This window comes from Lineus longissimus, chromosome 3 (assembly GCF_910592395.1).
Source record: "Lineus longissimus chromosome 3, tnLinLong1.2, whole genome shotgun sequence".
In the NCBI taxonomy this organism is placed as follows: Eukaryota; Metazoa; Nemertea; class Pilidiophora; order Heteronemertea; family Lineidae; genus Lineus; species Lineus longissimus.
In genome coordinates this window covers 2096477-2121125 of record NC_088310.1, presented here as the reverse complement: position 1 = coordinate 2121125, position 24649 = coordinate 2096477, and the positions used below count along the sequence as shown (strand labels likewise).

At 43.0% G+C, this 24649-nt stretch overlaps 2 protein-coding genes and 2 non-coding genes across 4 annotated transcripts; all 4 read left to right on the top strand.

Moving 5' to 3' along the window:
• The first annotated feature begins 216 nt into the window (after positions 1-216).
• Positions 217-13119, top strand: LOC135484895 (lysosome-associated membrane glycoprotein 1-like). The gene is made up of 7 exons (XM_064766593.1): positions 217-578; positions 7432-7554; positions 8073-8212; positions 8787-8939; positions 9754-9862; positions 10095-10280; positions 10461-13119. The coding sequence occupies exons 1-7, from the start codon at positions 530-532 to the stop codon at positions 10613-10615; spliced, it is 915 nt and encodes a 304-aa protein (XP_064622663.1). The 5' UTR covers positions 217-529; the 3' UTR covers positions 10616-13119.
• On the top strand, positions 2927-2999 carry Trnaa-agc (transfer RNA alanine (anticodon AGC)). The gene has a single exon. It is a non-coding gene; the product is annotated as a tRNA-Ala (tRNA).
• Trnac-gca (transfer RNA cysteine (anticodon GCA)) lies at positions 3083-3154 on the top strand. The gene has a single exon. It is a non-coding gene; the product is annotated as a tRNA-Cys (tRNA).
• Positions 13120-20041: 6922 nt separating the features above from the next.
• Positions 20042-24440, top strand: LOC135485334 (uncharacterized). The gene is made up of 7 exons (XM_064767228.1): positions 20042-20321; positions 20810-21019; positions 21319-21469; positions 21878-21998; positions 22629-22765; positions 23035-23274; positions 23852-24440. The coding sequence occupies exons 2-7, from the start codon at positions 20830-20832 to the stop codon at positions 24015-24017; spliced, it is 1005 nt and encodes a 334-aa protein (XP_064623298.1). The 5' UTR covers positions 20042-20321; positions 20810-20829; the 3' UTR covers positions 24018-24440.
• The last annotated feature ends 209 nt before the right edge of the window (positions 24441-24649 follow it).

The window sequence follows — 24649 nt, the reverse complement described above, 5'->3', positions numbered from 1 at the left end:
TAATAATTGAACTCTGGTAGATGGGGGGTACGTCCAATAGTTCAAATTTTATATATGCCTATATAGAAGTGTCGAACACTGAGAGTAGTGGAACACCGATCAATGGGGAACATCGTCTTGTATCTTTGGTGTCACATTGTAACACCCAATATTCTGCGCACGTGACATCACTTGTCACATCCCCTGTCGTCTGCCAGGATTCCCTGTCTGTGACTGCATCCCCAGCAAGACAGTGCCGGCGTCTCACATAACGCGACAACAGAAGGAAGGAACGCTAGCCTCATTTCGATAAAAGATCAATACCAACAAATAGCTGTGCAGTATTCCTTCCGTATCGTAGCGTTGCCGCGGCGTCTACGCACAGGGAATATTACATTAACAAGATCAAAAGCAAATTCACTGCATTTCTGTCGTCTGCTTTGGCTAAGTGACGATCACACCAGACGCTACCATATGGTAGTGGACTAGCCTCGCAAGGATACTGCTAATTGGTGACTAACTAAAGGTGTCTGGTTTGTTTGATAGCAATATGGAAGGGAATGATGGAAGAATCGTTTTACTACTGGTTTTCAGTATAGGTAAGTACATCTTGATGCCATTAAGTAGGCTTGTTTCATTTTTCTACGGGAATTTTTTTTCTCAAATTATTTCATTTACAGGAGGACGGATTCTCCTTGACCATCATTTACCCTCATAGACCATCAGCATAGGCAGTTGGTCCATTTACCAGTAGGGCCACGGGTACGATCAAATTACTTCAATACGTCATTGAAAGTTAGCATCTAACGTTACAATCTTCTTTATATTGACCTGATGATTGTCACAGCACTCTGCTTCAAAAACACCAAAAGCATTCATTACCACCCAATGATTGTTTTTTTTTGGTAATACCATGGATGTCACTTCTTTCATCAACTGTCAGTTTCTATCTCTTGATCTATCCTACAATCATGAAAGGTGGTACAATGTATATAGCATTAGTGGTAAGGCTAATTAGCTAAAGCTCTTGGAATCGAATTACATTGTACCGTCATCGTGGTCTCAGTAACAAACGAGGAATACGTTGTCGTTTTCTTTAAACAAGTGTCAGACAGGCAAGATCCTCACGAGGGACCATGTAGATTTCCCTTTCCTTCAATGAAGGTTAATGAAAGAAGATCTTACAATGTTGATATGATGATGACAATTTCTGTCCTACGCTCATCTCTTATACTATTGCACAATTGATATAAATCAAAAGCAGTAACTGTACTGGCTCTCAATAAGGGGAAGAATAAATTCTGTCGCCAGTAGCAATTAAAGTGGTCGTAATCGAAGGGTTTGAACTGCTCTCCAAACCGTTTGGTATACGGCTCTCATAATTCCACACACAGCTAACGAGAATTTCATTCGTCACGCGCCTATTGTTACAAACCCAATAAGATTGAATAATTGAAAGGAACGCATACCGAGATACTTAGTACATGTATAGCTAACAGACCACACAATACACAAGCAATTAAGTATGAAATGAACAAGACAATATATTTTACTTTCAAGCTCTTTTCTTTGATATGTTTAGCATATGGATATACATGTATGTCGCCCAAAGTGTTGGCGCGACAACAAGTGAGATTTGTATTTTAATGGAAGGGGACAGTCAAGGGCTATGTTTCCAAAAGTTGCAGTAACAACGAGGTAGCCATCCCAAGGGCTGGTGTGGATACCACGAACAAAGATGACATGGCCAATAAGTTAGGGTAAAGCCATGAACTCTATGTCCTAATGCATTTTTCATAAGCGACATTGTGGCTTTTGCCAATCTTCTCGAAATGGAAAAACACATGTTAATATGATTACCACCAAAGAATATTTGTTGGAAAGTTGTCTTTCCGTACGTTGTAATGGTTCGGCGAACCAACTATTTTCTCAGCATGGGCTCATATATATTTTCCGGCATGTTCCAGCCCTCATAGTTAGTCTCTAGTTAAAGACCGTTTCGTTACTCTAACGAATGAGTTATCACTGCATGCGCATGTTATACATCACCAGCGGTATATTGATCCTTCATTGAGTGCCTGTGAATTATTTAGCTCCTCTCTTATGCTAGTACTGTTAGGAGTTGGCCGCTGAGAGAGTGGTACAGATAAACTAATATACCAATAGAAATGATTTGACAACTCATGATTGAACAAGCAACAACCAACAAACAATATTTTGCGGATAAATCGTTCGTGTAAGTTCTTGAAAACATTTCCCAGCGCAACTAATATTTCATCTCCAATCACTAGCCCAAAAGGTTAATGAAATCGACAGTAGCCAACCACTAACGTAGCTGATATCGGAAATGATAAATTACCCAAATCTTTCTGATGGAATCTCGCGGCCAAATTGATATTACATCTGTTGCGGGCCTTGCACCCCTCGCGTCAGTGTACAAATTAGTAACCATGGTAACCAGATAAAATATCATTGCTTGTCAGTATTGGCAAATGCAAATATAGGATGTAAGCAGGATAAGCGTGAACTTGTCACTAAGATGCTTTCTTCCGATTGGACCCATCTTGCAAGCTTTGGCGGCTATACACTGAACCCCAGTTTGGCAAACTGGCCACAGTGTTTGTGGCGCGCTGGAAGAGTTAAGAGACCAAATATTGAGAAAAATGCATCTAGTCGCCATATTTTGTACCTTCAGATACACCATTTTTCGACTTCTCGCAGCAGCATTATTCATGCTTGGCAAAAAAATGATGCTCAGGCTGGCAAAGCCCTTGGAATATCAGTCGTCATCTATCATATAGAAGCTTATCTCGATCGATGAGATGGAATATATTAAACAACAATCGCCAATACCACCAGTGGGTGTCTATTGGAAACCAATAACCAACTTGTTCTCTGGCTTCGACAGTCAGGCTAGAATTTGGAGTTTTTCCCTAGGCAAACATCAGGGGAACTAGCTCAGATGGTAGAGCGCTCGCTTAGCATGCGAGAGGTACCGGGATCGATGCCCGGGTTCTCCAGGTCCTGCTTTTTCTATATTTTATCGGGTACTACATGTACGTTCAAGTACATGTAAGCCAACGGTCTGACATAATGTCAACTCGGGGATATAGCTCAGTGGTAGAGCATTCGACTGCAGATCGAGAGGTCCTTGGTTCAAATCCGAGTGTCCCCTTTCTTTTCATTTTGCTTTCTCCTCCTTTCTTTTTACTGCATCGTTGACACAGCGGTGTGTCTATTACACTGTGCCGGGCCCTCTGGGAGAACTTTATCTCTGTATCGAACGCCAGGCTTGACTTAGGCAGTTATTCCATTGACCTTCCTACCCACCAGGGGATGAGACATTGAGTCAACCACTTTTACCACAGGTGTCCCTTATTGTAAAGAGCTGACTGAGGCGAAAATATCGATTTGGCCAAAAAATGACTTAGGTGTTTATTTTATGAGGGTGACGATATAATATTTGTTTCTCCCAATTGTGCAGTCCGGCCCATGGGGATGATACTCTAGATTATCTCCATCGATTGTGACCACTTTGCGGCGCGGATTCCTCGCCTTGAAGGAGCGTCGGGAAGTGCTCGCTGTGTAATGGAACATCGATATCAATGCTCTATCGCAAATGTTCATTCCCATGCTACACCATAAAGAAGAGGGATAAAGGACTTTGACAGACGTAAGGAGAGCAAAGTGATAGAGAACTTGAATACGGAATGATAGATGACTGAAGCTCCGTGCAAACGAGCAATTTTCGTTCATTACCATTGCTTAATCACAGCCTGGCGTTGACACTCCATCCATTTGACGGCCAGGCAGAATCCCGATAATTAGTTTAGCAAACGGCTAAGAGCTAAACACGCCTTAGTAGCTGATCATACTTAATTGGACACTGACCCGATTGACCTGTAACAAATTAGCTGTCGCCCTTGGCCATTGAATTGCAAGGTGTCCGTTTTGTTAGCAAATTATCGCAACGCATAAATCGAGTTGTAGATATGCGTGATATAGACCCTATTCACTTGATTTCACAACCAAGAAACTGTTGAACGACTAGGATAAGCGCTCTCTCTTGAAAGAGCACCTTTCTGCCAGTGGGGCATTTTAATTCTCTTGGTGTAAGTGTAAGTTTACCAATGCTGTGTTCCCCTCTCATTCGGGGTGTCACCATCCCTTGATAGCCACGGACTGGTCACATCGAAAATGAGAGGCATTCCCGCCTTAATCACGGTATGTCCGTCACCATGGCAACTGGAGAAGCCAGAAGGAAAACATAATATGATATCAATAGCCGGGAGCAAGTGGTTTGACGGATTAGAGTAACTGCCCGGCAAGACGAGAGACCGTAAACGCCAAAACATCAGCAACGTATGACCGCCGAAAACATGGAGTGAGTTCAATGAACAATCATAGCCTACGTTCTTGTGGACCAATTCCATTGAATCGTTTCATAACCCTGCAAATCTCCGCACTCACTAGCTAGTTGTCCTCACCGGTTCATTCGGTCCATCCATGCTAGCTGCAACCATGGTTAGTCTACTCATTGCTCGGTGCTACGTCTCTCGTCTGCTGACAATCGATACAACATCACTCTTGCATATCCGGACGGAGTAACACGGATGCCAATTTGTTTCACTTCAACCCTCTCCTCCCCGTTTCATCTGATGTTTCCGAAATCTAATGCAGTGTTGCGGACATTCTGGCTGTCGATTCGTGCGTACCCGCCAGTACGCCGAAAAACCCGGTCAGCCGCATGACTGTGTACACTATACCTGTTTCGCTCCATCTTCGGTCGGGAATGGAAGAACCTTGTATAAATCTGGCTCGTGTTTCTCGGAATCTTGTATGAATCTGGCTCGCGTTTCTCGAAATATTGTATGAATCTGGCTCGGGTTTCTCGGAATCTTGTATGTATCTGGCTCGGGTTTCTCAGAAGAATCTTGTATGAATCTGGCTCGGGTTTATCGGTGGGATCTGGTATGAATCTGGCCCGGAGTCCCGGCAAGAATGTGGCTAAGAATCGTGAAGTGACCATGTAATTTCGCATCGCCATTGGAACAGCAGCGGATATTGACATCAGTGATCAACTAACAATCCATTCCTGATCAGTTAGTTCCCTAAGCGCCTGATAACTATCGCAATTGACATGGTGACAGGCTAACGATACAGTTGATTGATAGATGGAGAGGTGGACAGGGTATGAGGTGGTACTTGATCATCACATTTCACACGCCTGAAGCATCCGATTCCATCTTAGAAGCGTCCGTTTGGAAGACAGGGACAGACGACCCACTTTAGATGGTACGCTATTTGGCTGAGGACTCCAATCTTAAAAGAAACGTAGAAGAATCTGTCTCAGAATCCTCTCAAGACTCGTGTAGTATCTGACCATATATTTCCATCGTCGTCATCGGCCAGCTGGGAATACTCCCAGTGATTTATTGAACCTGATCGATAAGCAACCCACTTCTGATCAGCTCCTCCAGAGGCTATAGTAACCTACAGCAATGGTGATTGACAAACCATTAACTCGGTGATGGATAGTAATTGACTGATAGATGGAGAGGTGGATGGGGGAGGGGTAGTGGTACTTCTACATTGAGTAAGACAGCCTGTCAAACTTGCCTATGTGAGGGGGTAAAGTTGTTCTGACATTGATTGGGGGATCCTGTGACACTAATGCACCAAATCGCCGTGAGAGACCCCCGGTCAGTCGACAGCCTGGCGTCCCTGGTATTGAAGGCTTACGGATGACAACAGGTGATGAGAGTTGATGACAATGAGAGCTGATTAAGTAGTGTCACAATTGCAGCAATTTCGACAGTCGATAGAGGAAGGAGATGAGATTGGACACCGGTTGCAAGACATTAACAGAGAAGGTGCGTTGAATGTGGAATTCTGGTATCGGAAGGTCATCTGTGACATGGCATCTAAAATGTGGACACAGCTGAAGTGGACACACGATAGACCCCATGTGTATACATTTATATCGGAGAGGGGCTGAAGTATCACATTGATCAAGCTACTCCCAGAAATCGATGATCTTAATAAAAGTTAATCTTATCAGAGCAAGAATTCGATTACTGAGCTGGTTTTCAGGCGGACACACCCACTGCTGTCAAGGATTGTATATTTATATAGGAATACTGCAATATTCACTTCACGCAGTGATCCTGTATGATAGAGAGTCACCCCCGTGACATCCTGGTTCTGAACACGGCACTCTTACCACTTTGCCTCTGTTTATCTTTAGTAGATCATCATCATCATCTATACTGGCGCCTGACTGTCATCAGCTGCTACGAAAACGAGCCGCTTAATATCGCCAGAAATTAAATTACATCCCGCCTTGGTCTCCTTACGTTCCGTTAGATTCTCTTAATAGCTGGCGGCTATTTGCGCCCGGGATTTGCCGTCATCCGATCGCGGCAAGATGTGGGGAAATTACCAACTGATTAATACATTATTCAGGATCGGGAAACTGATACGCTGGAAAAAAGACCAATAGCGGCTTTGATCATTGTTGGGTTTTCAAAATTATCGACAAATTTTCGAAGTTTTATAGCGTCTTGTTTAGAAGTGGCGACATATGCCAATTGCCATCCTTTCTCAACGGTAAAACAAACTTGTGGCTAAGACCCTTCTAGGACCACTCTGGAAAAGCAGCATCACTGTCCGTATACTACATCATCGCATTTGCTGCTGACAGTCCTCAACCTCGAAGGCAGCAACTGTCTGTCGACATGTCTGACTTGGCTGATGGGGATTTTCGCGTCAATTTGGAGGCGATGTTTGCTCCTCTGCTTAGCTTATGTTATTACACAAGTGATTACTCGCTCTTGATGTGATTAAGATGACGAGTTGCCTATCGGTCTTTGTTAGCATGGCATTTTTCTTACTTTCTAGAAATTCTGCTTAACATGGACGGGCACCAATACCGCAGCGTTTGTCCTTCATTTTACAGGGAAGTTCTCGCGCTAGACAAATATAACATCAGCGAGCTGTCGGTTTTTTGGACGGAGGATTGTGGTTTCTGATATGACCTTGAGCATCACCAACCACCATTTCCATGAGTCCGGCATTTGAATAATATATATCTCAATGAATGATGGACCAACCCGCTACTGTACCGGTCCAATCTCAATCAAGAGCCCTTCCAATGGTATCGGGTAATCTACTCATAGTGTCTCCCTGTCTCCTCTTGCCCGATGAGCAGAAGCAGTGGCACAATGGGCTCGACCTCTCCGTTGATGGAGAGACACTGTTAGATTTGTAAATGATAAGACAACGTATCCTCGTCATCAGCTCCCAACATAAGAACCCTCCCATTCTCGTTGGCACCGCCATCTCGCAAACTGGACGGCTTCCTCGAACATGGGATGATTTCAGTGGCCCTTTTCATCAACAAATTCGGCAGTTCTTAATCATTTATCGATGTTCCATTCCTTCTTCTTGCAGGTTGTCTCTTTTCCAATGTGAATAGTTCAAGTAACGCCACAGGTAGTCCGATAGCTAAACCAACTACGGGTAAACCAGCTCCAGCTGTCACTGTAAATACACCACAACAATCAACAAAAGGAAGTAAGTCAACTTTGGGTTCTCTTCCTGTTTGATGATGTAAATAAAAGTGAAGAATTGGCATCTAGAGGCCAGACGATAAACATACATGTGCCATTTTGGAAAGACCTCGTAGAATTCCTGTGCAGATTTGTCTTGAACTGATTTTACGGGACTGGAGAAGCTCCACAGTCTAAGACGCACCACCAACTATCATATGCCTCGTTGCTACAACGAATGCATAGTCTTGTTGATCAAGCAAATGTCCATCCCGCATCGGACCTTGTCATTTCCTTTGGTAACGTTTCCAAACTTGGAAGGGATGAGCACGGCTGGTATTATGGTGCAATTCCCTCTCATATTGTTCATCAACGCTAGACTGGTAGATGTTGTTTATGATTAGCAAGGTCTTCCAGTTCCAACTACATGCGTTTTGTGAACAGGTATGCGTAAAATGTCAACGAGCCATGTGGTACAATTTCCTTGAAAAAGCTGTATGGTTGCCGAGGTTTACACTTGCTGATGTCTTCCTTTCTCTTCAGATACACCAACCGTTGCCCCGGCGACAACGACAACTCCTCCAGTGCCTAGTTTTGTTCTCTCCCAAAACAATAAGCCATGTTTAAAGGCGGCGTTCAGGGCTCAGTTTACAGTTGAATATGAATCAAGAAAAGCAAATAGCGTAGGTATTGTGCAGGATGACAAGATATCATACATGTAGTTCATGTTTGCCATAAACTTGACTCGGGATGTTTGAAGATCGACAGGAAGCAAGAAGGCGTTCTGTCAACAAACACAACGAAATCTCTTTTTTTGAACGCGAAGGTGGGCATTACGCGGAGAGCTGATGATATAGAATGCGTCCGGCAGTGACCTTTTTTCTGTAGTTCAGATACAGGGTGCCATAGATGTATACTACACCTCTGTCATCTACAATTAAGAAATGAAAATACTTATTGTCAAACATAGGTATACTAGTCCCCCCAAATAGTTGGGTGAATTTCACCTCCAGTGGAATCTTTCGGCGAGCACTACTACCTTACCCATCACGCTTAAAAAGGTTATAGAAGTGAAACGTCTCACCCGTCACCACACCACCCGTAACATGAACCAGTCGAGTGAGCCATTTTGAAATTAACGATGCAGTCCTTTCGCTTAACCTTGGTCAAGCAGTGCTTTGGTCAAAATGTAAAATAATTTGGCCCGATTAACTTATTTTGGTATACAATCGTAACGAACTGATATTTCTTTCTCAGACAACTGAAATGAAGAGTGCCATCATAACCTTACCCACCTCAGCCAAGGTCACAGGAACATGTATGTCAACCAACATCACAAAAGCAGAATTAACCCTTTCATGGGATAGATACTCAATAAGAATATATTTTGTGGAAAGAAATGTCGATAAGGTAAGGAGTTTATTCTGTAATCCTTTATTCTTACGCCGTTGGTGTTCACTCATTCAATGGATTTCAAGGGAAACTTCTGGTCGCTTTATCCAATCAGCATGAATCCGTATCGTCGATCTAATCGTCAATAAATAGCCCAAACTCGATGTATTACTTTCTGAAAATGCCGACTTTGCGGTCCGACATCCGATATCAGTGAATGTTTCGTATTTTACAAACCCTCTACTGCTTGGGCTGCCTGAAATGAAGGCAATAATCGTCACCTGAAGAGTCATCATGTCAACTAATATCTTAACCATCAAACAAAAGAACCGTTTCGCGAGCGTCAATGCCACTTTGAAGAAGGCACGAAACCAATAGTTACCTGTCGTTGCCATGGGAGATTGGAATGCGCCATTCATGGTGAAGAAGATGGCTCCTGGGTGTCAGGTCTGACACTGTGAGGTTATTGAACACCTAAATGGAGGATGACAGTGGCTTCGAATGATTCAAATTTCAATCACCGACGAATACTTTATCGAAGAGCGGAATGGGGTATTAAATTTCGACGCAGTACCATTTAAAGACCCTCCTATATTGGTAACAACGTTGACTCCGTGTCTTCGTCAAAACTTTGAAAATCAATCTCATAAAATGACATTTACCGGAACTCCAAAAGAAAATAGGCTTTCAAAAAGCTCATTAGGGGCCAACCACTCAGCAGTTGTAATTCCAAACATTTCATTTCTAATGGACGCATCTTCAACTGATTTGAAATGCCTCCCACGTATTATATCAATGACGTCACACACATCGTCTGCTTCCTCGGTTTCAGCCCGACATATTTTCCTCAGAATCTGAGAAGTGGTTGGTAACCACGGCAACCAGACTCGTTTTTAGCTACAACACGAGTGAGAACGTTGCGTTCGAGTCTCCAGTGAAGGGTAGGTAGAGATATGGATGAGCATTGCCTCTGCAGAGGCAACAGGTGGAAGAAAACTAGGACTTGATTCTTAGTACAGAGAATTATGATACATGTATTTCATTAACGCGTGATACTGCAATGCGTGGCAGAGGAGAACAGTTAACGCCAGTTTCGCTCAAAGGTTTTAGCTTTTCAGTTCACTTCATGGCTAGGACTCCCGCATTCAGATGTTATGAATTTGCTACTTGCAGAACAAGAAATCGAAGCCAGTTCAAAATCGACCGACTTGTTCTTCGAGAATCCACTGAACACATCCTACACGTGCATCAGCGGGAATGACTTCACCCTGGTCACGGAACACAACACCACTGTCTCACTGAAGCTGACCGACGTCAAGATCCAGGTGGTCAACACACCCATGAATGGATATTCAGAGTGTAAGTATGGCTGAGTGTAGAGACATCGTCTGCTTATATTCATCAGAATAAGCAGTGCCATGCAGTAATGATCATCATAATCATCATAATGTCCCGCATCCCGCAGCAATGTGGGCACTTGAACGACCCTGCACTTTTCACCGAACAGGGCAGCTCAATTTCTTTTTCCTCCTTCTTCAGCTCACTTGTGTGAAGGAGACAAGTCGTCCCCGGAACAGAATATCGTCCCAATCGCAGTAGCAGGCTGCCTTGCCGGGATCATCCTAATTGTCATTTTAGGCTACCTCATCAGCAAAAGGACCCACAAGCCAACTTACACCACGTTTGATGAGTAATCAAGAAGGTGCTTAGGTCAGGCAGAGCAACACGACTTTCCTAACTTGATTTCCGTAGACCTCGCACTGTCCAGTCAGATGTGACAGTACCTGTTTCACCGGGGCTGTGATTGGCAGTAAAACAACCAGTCACCAAGCTGTATTTTTGGAGGTGCCCGGTCAAGGTCATTTTAGGAAAGCGGTGTTTGGCAAGAATGAAGAAATGTTTGAAATGAAAGCTAAAGGAAAGAATAGAATTGAAGTATGGGAAGGAAGGAAAGTATCTTGTTTCTGTAGCCGGCGGTCATGGCCGTGTTTGAGAGTTAGGAAGGCGGCTGCTTCGAAGAAGTGCGCGCCAGGTAATTTCGCCGCTAGGTGGCTGGGTGTATTGCAATAGGAAAGTAGCTCATTGCAGGATGGTAAAATCTACCAAGCTCTGTTGGTAATCTAAGGGCTCCACCAAGCAGTTCTTATTAAGGCCAACGGCTAGGAATACTATTCATGACCGAATTCCGCGAAAATACGGCATTTGAATACATGGGGTTAGTAGCGGGGTGGGGCTACCAGGCCTTATACTGGGGGTGAATATATTAGATCTATAGAAAGCTATAGACCAATTGCAAGTGAGGTGAGGGGACAGTCAATAAATTTGGAGAGTAGAGTTTGCACTGTCTTTTAGCGATAAGGTCAACAGCGGCCGAATCAACTGTTTGTTTTGTCAGATATGTTCTAGTTTTTCCTCCATATATAATTTGCTTCCAAGATAACAATCAAAATATACACAATGCACATATACAAACATCTAGTATAGTTTGTAGATAGAAACCAGACGTATAGCCTACAATCATCCTTTAAAGTTAGATTATTAGCGGATTCAGTACAGTGTCAGTCAAAAGCAAATAATGGCTGTAATTGTTATTCAGAGAACGTGCGCCCTCCTTAGAATCCCAGCGGAGCTACCTACTTAACAGAAGAGGAACTAACCGGTGTATGATGTGTACACAAACGAAGTTCCTCTTCTCTTTCAGTTAGTGCCACCGCTGGCCTTCTAAGGAGCACACATTTTCTCTGTAGATGTCCGAATATGCCTTTGCATGTTAAAGGGATTCTCTTAAGCAGCATGATAAAAGTTATGGGGTTACTTGCTTATGACTGAGGCTGTACACATATTCTAGTCTGCAGTCTGCCCTCATCAGCAATGTTGTGAACAGAGATTGATTGTAAAATATTGTATAAAGTGAGAAGTCTGTGATCAAATCATCAACTTTATTCTTAACATCGAAATACTCAACATTATTATATACTCTGTAGGAAAGGCTTAATAATCTCACAGCTTCAAGGCCTTGGTTCCATTTTTACAAGTGGACGCATCTTTCCTGCTGCGATGGCGACTGCAGAAAGCCGTGCTCGGCTACCCGCTGTGGGCGTGAGTTGGACAGGTTAGTAACAATCTAACAATATGAAATTACCAGGTCGAGATGGAGATTGTTATGCCTCATCCACCGAGTTAAGTATCAATATTATACATGTAATTAACTCATTTTGAATATACTTAAATCCAAGTATAGATTATACTTGATCATGTTTTGTGGCCGAATGTTTGTTAAGTCTAGTTTAGTCTTTCGACTCAGTCTGGACTGTTAACCATACATTCTCCACGCCTGTATAGTTCTGCCGTCTACAATATCTGAGCGACAGCAGATCTTTGAAGCGGCCAAACTCAAAGTTAGTATTGATGAATCGATGACTGACATTCGTCTGCGCTGATAAAGTGATGAGTCAGCAAATTCTTAAGACGGTTGAAGTGATAGTCGTATTATGTTGACACGTACAGTAATGTGAATGTGACCGACGTCGTTTTTAGCATTTCCTCAGATGACACCACGGCTGTATGGTTAGCAGTACAGATACATGTATGCATTTCATTGGTTGTGAAGCGTCATTTCATGTATGTTGCTATACCTCTGCATTGTATTACCTACCTCTTTTATAAAAGTGGGGCCTCCACCATTGCCAGAGTTTTGGCTGCGACTGATCAATGCCAGACTCACTAGCGGAATTACGGTACACTTCACAACACTTCGTAAAGTAATATCCGGTTATTCAATCGCAAGGGCAGCCCTCAGTCGCAGCCCCATCGGAAGATAGTCGCGATGGTGGATTCCTCGCTTCAGATTGACGTCCATGTAATCCAGTGCTTCTCCTCTGGAACTACATACCTAACTACATCATCCAGCCCTGAAATAGCACTCCTGGCTGACATCGACAGTGCTGGCGTCCGCTGGAAGTTCAGTATAAGAGTCTCCTTGGCATCAGTGCTCTTACATCGATATGGACAATGGTTAAAAACTCCAATGACTAAGCAATTATACTGAACATTGCTGATTGGTATTTCATTAATTTCATTTCTCTATTTTTCAAATATCACACATTTTAACCGTTATCACATGTACATGTATATGCGTATTTATATAACATCAAATGTTTGTGATCTCATCAATAAAGTTTGTGACCGATCCAATAAACAGTTAGTTTCGTTCAGTTCTTTGAGATTCTCTCGTCTCCGGAAAGCTGTTGGTGGTAAAAAGGCATTTTGATGAAAGACTCTGATGTAATCAAAGACGCACCTTCAAATAGAATTTCCTTTGACAAGCGTCACGCTATCAGCATACAAATGTAGTGCTATAGATGCACAAATCTCGGAAAGCGATCAGAAAGCTATAACTCGTGGTCAAACGAAGATGTTGCTCAAAGGACGATCATATCTATGCAATGATGTTTTGAAAATCTGTTGCCTGTTTACCGGCTGTGGTGGTTTTCTGTGAACAATTCTTTTGTGAACATAGCAGACACGGCAGGCGTCCACATCTTTATGCACATATGACTTAGAATTATCATTGAAACCAAGGAAGCAGACGATGTGTGTGACGTCATTGATATAATACGCGGGAGGCAATTCAGATCAGTTGAAGATGGAGGCAAACCAGGGAGTTTTCGCAAATCCCCGAAACGCCAACGTGAATGCCTATCCCTTAGTTCGACCTCCGGAGAAATATGTCGAACAATGGGCTAGGAGTTCGCGTTGACGTTTTGGGGGCTTTGCGAAAACTCACTCCCCGTAACGAGAATTGCACTGAGAATGACACAGTATAGTATCATCACCAGGAGTCGACAACATGTTGTCCTATCACTGGTGTCGTTTGCTCTGTCATCTTCTGGCGCTGAAGCAGCAGGTGCAAGTGACCTTTTGGAAGAAGACCTTACAATGGACTGTGCTTTTCAAGTTGAATTTGGTGACGGCGTTAGATCGCCATGGAGACCATTCACACCACATGTTGTCGCTCATACGATAAAATGTACACTCGTCGGCAATATCACTTTTTATCATGTCCAGTCTGACATATACCTTATTAAAGATCCCAATAAATGCATCATTAGCCCGTCGGTATTGTGTAAGAATGCACATAATAGATCATGACCCCGAGGTATCATACTCAAGTTTCACCAATCGAAGACTAATTCTGAATATTCAATTAAGGCTAAAATATCTTATGGTCGCTCGATGCATGGAACATATTCAATTTCGATAGACAGCAATGGACAATGGGTTTGCGACGCCATGTTTTCGATCGGGGCGTGTACTTTGCGTCGATTTCGTCCGTCAGAGAACCTGGAAGAACAATTGTTAAGTATCCGGTTATAATATTCCCAGCTTTACGATGTTTACATACATATACATCAACATGTATGTAACGACACTGGTTTATCAAATTTGCCTGTTATTGATAATAAGTGATAATATCGGTTATAAAAAAGGGTTCATGTCTAGTCAATCTGTTCAGTGTCAGAAGGTTATTGATAGTAAACATAATGATTCAAACGCAAACAGACATATTCCATCTGCTGATTGCGTCCAAAAACGCAATCCCGAGAACGCTTACGAAGCCAGTTACGAATTCTCATGATTCGGCCGGCATTGCAGGCTGTCATTTAGTAAGCTGGCCGTCCTCCGATACACTCCAGGACAGTTAACCCGCTAAGCGAAACTCTTCAAACCAACCCCCGGTGGACGTGGGGAGAAGCTTAAAACGACTATTTGCATGTTTTAAGGCAATCTATCTTCATAAATTATCTTATATTGTATTGCGGCGTGTTTATACTACTATCATGACGAAAGCGGAACCGTTCACAGGAGTATACTAGAACTAAAGAAACCTACCAAGAGGAGGAGCCAACTCGCTCTACATTGTACCAAACATTCATTTCATGTTTGCCTTTTTATCTTTAATGGATTATTCGCCATTTGTTCCGTAAAAATCCTTTCTTTGTTTCTCGGAAAAGGAAAGGAAATTGCTGCGAAAGTTCATCCATTGTGCCGATTGGTCATGTGATGGAGATTTCGACCGTTCAAGTCTCTATGTTGCTTAGCAGCCGGGAAATAAACTAACACTACATATATAAATTGGCGTTGGTTTTATAGGACTTAGACATATGCTTTAATGGAAATGATTGGAAAATAATTTCATTCTCAACGAACTTCATCAGTAGAAAAGGTCACAATCATGGAACTCCAGGCGGGATTAAGCATCGCGGTCACCTGCCTTCTTTTAGGTCGCAATGTGTCAGCGGAAAATGGCGGAAAATCATACTCTTCTCAAGAGAAGTCAGCAAAGGGGTCAAGCGGGCCGTGGGAGGTCCACAATTTCCCCGATCCGCAGGTTGATGTTCTCCGTTGTGGCCGCCAGGGGACGGCGTCGTTTGTTTGCGATCCGGACAACGTGTTGTCAGAGAATGAAGGTGAGTTGGAACGCTTTGTCAACACTGTATCAGATATAGGTCTGGCCACGGTTTTTGGAGGGGAGGTCGTTTCGCCCGAGGGATGGGCGACTTTAAAATCTGTTTTTGATAAAATTACCGAAGTCCGTTGATTAATTTTTGACTGCCAAGATACGGTCATACATACTTGAAATGAAAATATCGCCCTTGCAACAAGACTTAGTAGCCTAATCCAATCGTCGATATTCGTCCGTTTATTGCATTCTATACCACTTGCAACTGGCCGTAAATGACTTTCTGGAGCAACACTGGAACCGAAAAAAAAGTTATAATGCAAATAAATTTTGATATTGAGCATTCTTTATTATTAACGGCATGCGTAATAGCTACGGTACATGTCTTGAATACATATCATGATATGTGAATCCAGTAATCATTTTTTGCTCTGTGTTCTCTAAACCGTAGAGGCAGAGCGATAAATCTTCATTCTCATTCTTAATCTTGTATTTTGGCCCCGGCGTGACCACCGCTGTAACGCGACCATTCAACCTCGGTACCATGGTCGTATTACGCATCGGTCGTATTACCGGGGTTCCACTGTACAAATATTTTCCTCTACTTTGATTCTGGTCTTACAGTATACCCCATACACTCCCCCAACGACCTTGCTCTCAACTTCAACTGCCTTGGCTGTTCTACACATAACATGTATTCCCTTTCAAGCCGTCCTGGAAGAAGAACCATAGTCGTTTCTACACACAAACCTATTGGTCTCCAAAAAAAATATGCGGGTTTTTCATTGCACTTAATGATAGCGCTAGATTTGATCGATAACATGATGAACTGGTCATAATGGCTACCACAGCCATGATACATATAGCATCGAGTTAGAGATAGTTCCGCGGAATAATGACCACTACAATAATACGCCTGCCATCTGTAAATGACATTTCTCAAGTGATAATTACAAGTTGGCCTTGGGTAAGATGTGATGGGAATTGTTACAGACGGGTCAGACCAAAACCTAAAATGTCGTCCAGATCGGTAGAGATATAAACTGTACTGAGCTGAAAATGTTCAAATTTAATGCACTACGTCAATGTACAGAATGCATGCAAAAAAATTATTTCCTTACAATGGTTGTTAAAAGGAAAAACTCTGTTTGGTCGTAAAAAAGCAAATATTTACATATTTACATATTAGAAATCCTAGTTAGTTTGAACTGATAACGCCAATGATACCTGCTAGAGTTCTCGCAAACCACCAATGGCAAACCTTCGAAATTATTATTAAAAAAAATCATCTCCTTTATTTACAGCTGATCGGATAGATAAGTTAATCCAGGAGGTGGAGAACCAAACGCACTGTTTGTGTGCGGCTCATGGCGAATGCGACACCAATCAAGGAGGCTTGAAGCTAGCAGTGGCTGTCGTAGCCAAACTTGCCGTGCCTCTAGGGTAGGCAGGCTTGCTTGGTTAATGCATTACAAGAATGTATGCTTTGCCGAGGCACAGCATCAGCGCTCACTTGTGGTAAAAAACAGATTACGGATATGTGTCGGCCCAATAACCATCTTGACCCTCATGTTTTGGTTTCCATACGCGGCGCTGTTAAACCTTCCAGCTGGTTTTTTAAGTGCTTTGAGCCTTGACGTTGCAAAAATTCAGAAACAAAAATTAACAAATGCACAGTATCGCATTGTAGAATGCAAATCAGCTTATACAGTAGCAATGGTGTTCATTCGATATTTTTATATTTTTAGGATTGAACGCTCTCGAGCGCACATCAAGAAAGAGCTAGTCCGTTTCGGGGACGAGCTGAACAACCACATGTGGAACTATGGCTTCTGCGGAGATAACGCTGTAGTTGTCCTTTCAAAGGATGACAGAATGGTGGGACTGATCAGAGTCTTTCAATATATATTACATTTTTACTGAAAGACGCTGGTCTGATTGATCTAGGGGGACGGGGACCAAACATGCGAAATAACAATGTGTTCTCCGGCGTTACCGTGAAAGAATGGTGTGATGACCTGACAAGCAATCTCCAATTCTGATTATACATGGTACCTGTCTCTCCTTTATCCAGATCCATACGTCGATTGGCGAAGCGACCAGATCTCACGTCCACGGTGAATGTGTTGACCAGGGCGAGCATAACACTAACGCTGACATGAACAAACGCCTGTATGCTGACGCCATTTCTAAGACGATCACATTTTACTTGTAAGTATCAGGCATCAAAATTGGCGCCCTTGTATAATTTAAATCAAAGCAGACACTACTCATTACAAACACTACTCATTACAACTTAATTACTCATTAAGAAGATGAAATTTCAGACAACTGGCGTAATCGGGGGCAAAGCTTACATGTCCATGTATATAATCTACAAGGTATATAAAAATATTACAGGCTTGTACTATATATTTGTTCTGAGAAACTGTATTCTGAAGACAATTTTAATTTTCCAGACACGTAATAGAATCGGGTACAACCTGCGAAAAGTCGAGATCTTGGGTCTTCATAGTAACTATCGTGGTTCCAGCTGTTGTGTTCATTATCATGTACCTGGTTGTCCGCAAGCTGCTCCTGGTTCTGAAGGACTCTGAAGATTCGGTGCGAGAGGGGGAGAGTTACCACGAAGCTTCGGTTGGGGAGGGAAGGCCGCATTTTCATACCGAGTTTTTTTATGAAAGTTGTAAGAGTCGGGACGGAAAAAGGGCAGCAGTTGGTGGTGATTGCAAACATTCTGAACGAATGATCGAATTGAGGGAACTCACAGTGTTGAACGAATGCGGTAATAACTCGGGGGAGGACGACAGAGCAGGTGATTATGATGGACGTTGTGGCTGTGAGAAGACTTTAAGTCCACCTTGTAGTGATAAACAAGAGGGAAATAAAATGCACTTTATATTCAAAGCTTCGACCGAGGAAATGGACAAAGTTCACACAGCACATGCACTTGAGAGCTCAACTGAAACTATGCACTCACGGAATCAAGACAGTTGTCAAACTGTTTCTGTGGTTAAGAGTAAGACAACTGAAGCTGTGATTGAACAAGGAGCAAGAGCATGACGAGGTTAGACTACATTGATCATTTGTATTATTTGTATTAGAATGTATCTCTAACGTTTGATGAATAGTACCATCGTCATCCTTGTAGTCGGGTTGGGTGTCTGGCTGGGTATGAAAAAACTGGCGGTCTCAAAGTCAGAAATGCACCCGCACATCCCTTCCTTATACGTTATCAGATTGTTTTCTTATCAGTGGTCATGCATATTATACGGAACTGATAGCAGTCTTATGCTATGATATTCCAATGGACGACCAAAATAGATTCTCAACAATCGGCACCAAGAGATGCACTTCAACTGGCATCAACCCATCACTACCCATGCCCGGGGCACAATGTATCCTCAGACTGACAGATTTATAGCCCATGTAGTAATAATTTGGAAACAGGGCATAGTTGTTATTGACGAAGAAAGAGCAATCACCATTCTTTTGGATGAGAACATCAGTCCACCGACCCGAATCAACTCATTCATCAAAAGAGATACCCGAGATATAACAATTACCCGGATATCTGAAGATGACCTAATTTCTTATCATTTTAAGATTGTGTTTGGACGTTTTAAAAAAGAGATTAAATTGGAAATTTTAACTGATATAAAAGATTTGAGAATTCGTTGTTTTTTAGTGCTGAAGACCAATAGCACCTGCCCGTGCTGACCTACATGCTGTATCAAAAATGACATGGCCCAAGTCGCCCAGTGAGGTAATGCCGGCGGCCACTTTTCGGCAGCTTCTCATAGGTAGGGATGATGGGCAAAAGTCTCGCTCATAGAATCATTGATGTGCCCAATGGTAGAATCCGATGGTGATTATCACAAACCACGATTTACATTGGGTCTCCCATCATAGATTCTACAACCTGCCTTTAAAGGACAGTCCAAATTCGATGGTCATGTACCAATCAAAGGGGCCGCATGATCTTACCCGTAATCATCGGGAGCACCAGTGACCATTTTAATCCAGAAGTACTGCTGACCTGAATTGACGACCTCAGTTGACAGTTCTACTCATGAAAGTTGTCAATTTTTCTACTGATTGTGGAAGCAAATATTTAGAAGTTCATCCATCATCATGTCAGTCCCGATAAGGCTTTCGGGTTGAATGACCTTGATCATTGTACTTGTATGTTTGACTGGTTGTCCCGATATAATTTAAAAATCTCCTGTCCTTGATCGAAATCTACCAAAAACAGCTCGACGGGTGGAACAGTCATTTCGCTTAGACCTCAGCGAGGCGCCCTCGTCAGCTCCAACCTGGCAGTGTTTTATGAGATCGTAATACCTCCCAATTGGTATCACTTCCTGAAATCTAGTGACAGTCCTGACAGTCCTGGTTTGTCTCAGCCAAATCTGAAATGCGCTACATATCATTCAGAGGTTTAGCTAGGCGCGTGGCTTCAGAAACAAGAGGCCGTACATTACATCCAGGTTCGTACAACACAAACCTTGTGGTCCAGCGGCTCAATTAGTGAATTGGTTCCATTGGTTCCTTGCGATAGACCTAACCCAAATTTGCTGCGCTGGTCTTTGGTGGCATCAACGAAGTTTGGCACAGTCTATATAGATACGGCGTCAACCTCAAGTGTCCTACTTGGCAAAATGATTTTGATCCAGCTATTCAAACCCCGGGATTCAAACCTCTCCAACTATTCAACAGCCGGCATTCTTTCTTTTGCACTACTTCAAGGTGAAAAACGTCATATTTGTTGTCGGAGTCGCGTACTCAAGTAGATTGTTTGATGAGATGCGATGTAATGTGTGATAAATAGGCCTATAATGTGAGTTTTCGGGAGCGACTTAAAAAGATACGGACTGACCATATCCCGGGAACAGTATAGACCTATAGAGAAGTATCCGTGGCAATATTGAAACGAGGTAAGTGGGAAACAATATTCATGCTGGGGTATCTACTGAAACACTAATCCAACTGTCCGTTTGAAAGCTGCGTTATTCATATCACCCATTGTCAGCTGTTGAACCACTGGTTGAACAGCACTACAAATACCACGAGTATACCGACCTGATCATTCCTTTTAGTAATTACATTCCCCTGCTACTGTAATCGTGAAGCAAGCAAAAATCTTGGCATCAATATCAAAGAAAGGAATCAGGTCATAACTAATAGTCTCAAAAAATGCACTGGCCAAGGCTGGTCATAAACATTTCTTTACTGAATCGGAGGAAAGATCCGTATGTGTATTGGGAATCATTCTTACCAGCAAGATATCAATATTTAATTCGGAAGTAGTGTACGTTTCTCGGCATCCTATTATATGGCCTCTATGTTAAGTCATGCCGAGTCACGCAGCTTCCAATATCACAACCGTCACTACGTATCAACTTTAGAGCTCCCTTTTTTACAGGATTTAGAAACAAGGCAAACATGGACCGAAGATTCACTTTGCAAACGGCGATATCGCTTGTCCTACTTGCCATGTCTATCTCAGCCAGCCAGCCCCCTACACGAGTTGTAACCGGATGGACGGCAGAGACATATCCAAACCCTACTGATGCCCGGTGCGGCAACTATAGCAGCAGCATCTGCGATCCTGATGGAATACTTGGAGGCGAAGGTGAGCACTTCTTCTTTTAGTACCCCAATAGTTAGCCGTTCAACGGGAACACCGGTGGTCTCGCCAACGTTGTTTGAGTCACAGGGTGTCCAATCGTTATCGCTTAAGGCCTACCCAGGGCCACAGTGGATAGTGCCTCAAAATCAATCAAGTACCTGAAGTGATTTATCAATGTAGCCTGTATAATTCATACTACCGTTGGCAGGAGTACGGAAAAAGTTGATGTGAGTACGATTAATCTAGTAGATTAATCTTATAGTATGATTAAATATATACTTTCATTTTCTTCTTCCCTTCAGATGCAGTCAGCGAACTCGTCGACCTGATTAACTTGATCGACATGGAGTCTTGCGCATGCGGCCAATGTAATTTATATCAGACAGACGCTGAGGAGAGTGAAGGCTTCAAGTTTGGAATAGCTGCGGTGGACAAGCTCAAGTCAAAAGGAAGGTAAACGAAATTAGCATTATTTTCACATCGTTTGAGATACAGTGAAACTGTAACATAATTTACCTATGGAAGTGACCACTTGGCAAGCCCGGCTTACCAAACAGCGACTTTTTCTTGTCCTGAATGGAGAGCCGAACTCATTAATATTAAAGTAAAGTCTCCATCTCGCCAAACAGGGTAGATTTTTTTACCTTTTTCGCAAGCCCGGCTGGCCGAACAGGGTGGCTTTTTAGTGCTGTTTGGCAAGCGGCTCTCCGAACAGGACAAAAAAAGATGCCTGTTCGGCGAGCGGCTTGTCAAATAGACCCGGCCTTTACCTATACATGTATTACATTGACCATGCATATAGCATTGAAATACTTGTAGCATGAGAGCACAATGACTTTGTGACATGATTCACCATTTCAGTGGGAACATCACATGGGAGCAGATTGATCTGGATGTATTCGCTGTTGATATCCTAAGGAAGTGGCATCTTGGTAGCTGTAGAAATGGTCTTATCATAGCAGTCTCAAATGCAACGGGACAGGTGGGTACATCTCGGTGGTGTAGTTGTTAGAGCGTCGTACTCCTGATCGAAACGTCGTTGGTTCAGATCCCTCAGTTTGAGTCCGAAGACGCTGGTCCGAGCAACATCCCCATATACTTGGAGTTCAAGGGTTAATTGGTTTACAAATCACGACGTAGATTAGAAAGCGACTTCACACATCTCCGTGTTATGAGCATCATGCAAAAGTACTGCTTCATCAATGAGTAGCATTCCGCGAAGATGACGTCACTGCAGCTGCTGCCCTCTATTTCCCCATCGCTGAATTACAGGCAATGTCGGACAAACATGCGGTTTCGTAATGGATTCAGGCTTTCTTACGAGGGCAGTTAGATTCAATCTGGCACATGTCCGAGTGTTGGAAATCCTACATAATTGTTCTGAATATTTCTCTCTCTGACTCTATGGTATCATTCATGCGAAAAACAATGCAGGGTCAAAGATAATTGACTTTGAAATAAGCTCAAATGCGTAGAAATAAGTGTCGATGTCCGACTGCCACGTGACTAAAACGTCATCAATATCTTATGCAAATGACCTTGTGAGCTATAAATAGTAACTTCGCGGGATGCTATTGACTTAGTTTAGTGAAACCATGATATTCCGTTTCAGTACGCCACTGCCATGGATGAAACGACCCAACTTCGCCTGCATCCAGAATGTCTTGTCAAACGGGGCATCTCTGAGGATGAGCGCCTCAAGGCGGGACAGCTTGAAGAGGGGCTGAAGCTTATCATGCAAGAATACAAGTAAGATATTCCAACCGTTTGCCTCATGGCGTAAAGATTACTGCTCTCCGGAGCAGACTAACTGCGAACATTCTGACGTGTTCTCAGTAAAGATCTAGTCATGGTTACAGAAGCAATGAGTAGATGGAACTACGAACACCGGCAACGAGCCGTCTTCGTGAACAGCAGCTCAGGTCCTCCTCCCTCTCCACTTGCAAACCTAGAGTTAGCCAACATTGAAGTCGAATTGATAAGAAACGATCTTTAGCTTTAGTTTTTCATCCCTATAGGCAACTCATAAAGGAAGGTTCGTGTGTCATGTCTAAGACGATCTGGGTGGTCATGGCCTTTACTTTGGCTCCCATAGGCATTATATTCGCCGTCTTTTACCTGGCCTGCAAGTCAAGTAACTACGTCATCAAGTCCGCCAGAGAGAAGAAGGTCAGACAGATGATTTCCAAGAAGCTGGCAGCGTATGAGTCTAGTAGTAGGACGTCTAGTGAGTCCACTTCTAGCTTGGAACAACATGGGTAAGTCTTAGCGCGGTGGTGAACTGTTGGGCCAGAGTCTATTCATTTGAAAGACTCTGGTTGGGCTAAATACCGCCAGCGGGTGGTTGCAGCTTCAAGGTTTGACGATGATCGACTCGATCGAGTTGAGTAGAAAGGGGAAAGTCTAATTGTTCCCAATCCTCGGCGGAGCTCAAGCACTAGAAAGCGATAAAAACGGCTCTGACATCTCTGTTGACCTACCATTAGGGAACATCCTAGAAGGTTATTTGCATGTACGCCATAGACATTATTCCAGAACCACGAACGTCGAGAACTGGTCACAAAACAGACCTGAGTTCGTGCCAAATCTAACTGTCTTACCGGCAGGGAATGTCAATCCTAAAGTATATACGATATATGCACATCACTTTTATGGGTACTTGTATTTAGAGAGCGCGGACTGTGATTGGGCATATGAGGCTAATGAGTCTCTATGTGATCACAAAGCTTTGAGAGATGAAAGAATATACCATACCAATAAGAAAAGGTGACTGCAGAGGGTAAGAGTTGTGCCCATTTTATGTTGCGTTTTCTCAAACCTCTTTCCCTGTTCCAGTTGCAGCACATCAGGTCAGTATAGGAGCATCGGTAAGGGGAGGCATGACGTCCCGAGTGTGTCGCAGGCTGTCACAAGGGGCGACGTGGAGCAGTGCCGCCAAGCAGAGGAGTTGGAGGAGAGGAGACGTTATTCAGATATTTGGGTCAAAGCTACAGCAAAATGAACAATCGTGTACCAAAAACTCATTTGAAGAGTACACAATTCCTGGACACCACTCATCTAAGAGTGCTTACTTAATTTGCCTAGAGATACTGAAATATACTGGGTACATGTACTGTTCTGGAAATACTTGCTTCTCATTGGTTCACACTCGGACGTATGGTCTTTTCATCATTCCACATTATCAACACTCGGAACCAGCGAGTACTTGGTAATGCTTGCTCATGCCGAGCATTATTTGTTCACTGCCGCGACCCAGTGGGAAAACGGAAACCAGACATTTCAAGTTCCCCAAATCCATGATTTACGGGAACCAGCCCAAGCTATGCTGCGCAGTATTTGTTACGGCTGTATGTTATACCATTTGATATCGATAACTCCTCTATTGAGAAAAAAAAGGATTTTACATGTAACTACATTGTAACATTGCATTTTACCAGCTCTATTTAAAAAAGTACTGTTGTGGCCAAAATGACATTCTGTCCTTTGTCGAGTTGACTTGATCAAACCTTATGTCGACACCTGAATCCCGACCTGATTGGAGAAGTGATCGTCAGAGATAGGTAGAGAAGACATATATCTGATGAGATGCTTCGGAATCCGTTACATGAGATCTCTTACTGATGATCCCGATGT

Excerpts from the sequence above, each read along its gene's own strand:
- LOC135485334 (XM_064767228.1), top strand. The coding sequence starts at position 20,830 with ATGGACCGAAGATTCACTTTGCAAACGGCGATATCGCTTGTCCTACTT. Across the intron at positions 21,470-21,877 it reads AAGCTCAAGTCAAAAGGAAG|TGGGAACATCACATGGGAGC; the intron begins GTAAACGAAATT and ends TCACCATTTCAG. Across the intron at positions 21,999-22,628 it reads TCTCAAATGCAACGGGACAG|TACGCCACTGCCATGGATGA; the intron begins GTGGGTACATCT and ends ATTCCGTTTCAG.
- LOC135484895 (XM_064766593.1), top strand. The coding sequence starts at position 530 with ATGGAAGGGAATGATGGAAGAATCGTTTTACTACTGGTTTTCAGTATA. Across the intron at positions 7,555-8,072 it reads ACAACAATCAACAAAAGGAA|ATACACCAACCGTTGCCCCG; the intron begins GTAAGTCAACTT and ends CTTTCTCTTCAG. Across the intron at positions 9,863-10,094 it reads GTTCGAGTCTCCAGTGAAGG|AACAAGAAATCGAAGCCAGT; the intron begins GTAGGTAGAGAT and ends TGCTACTTGCAG.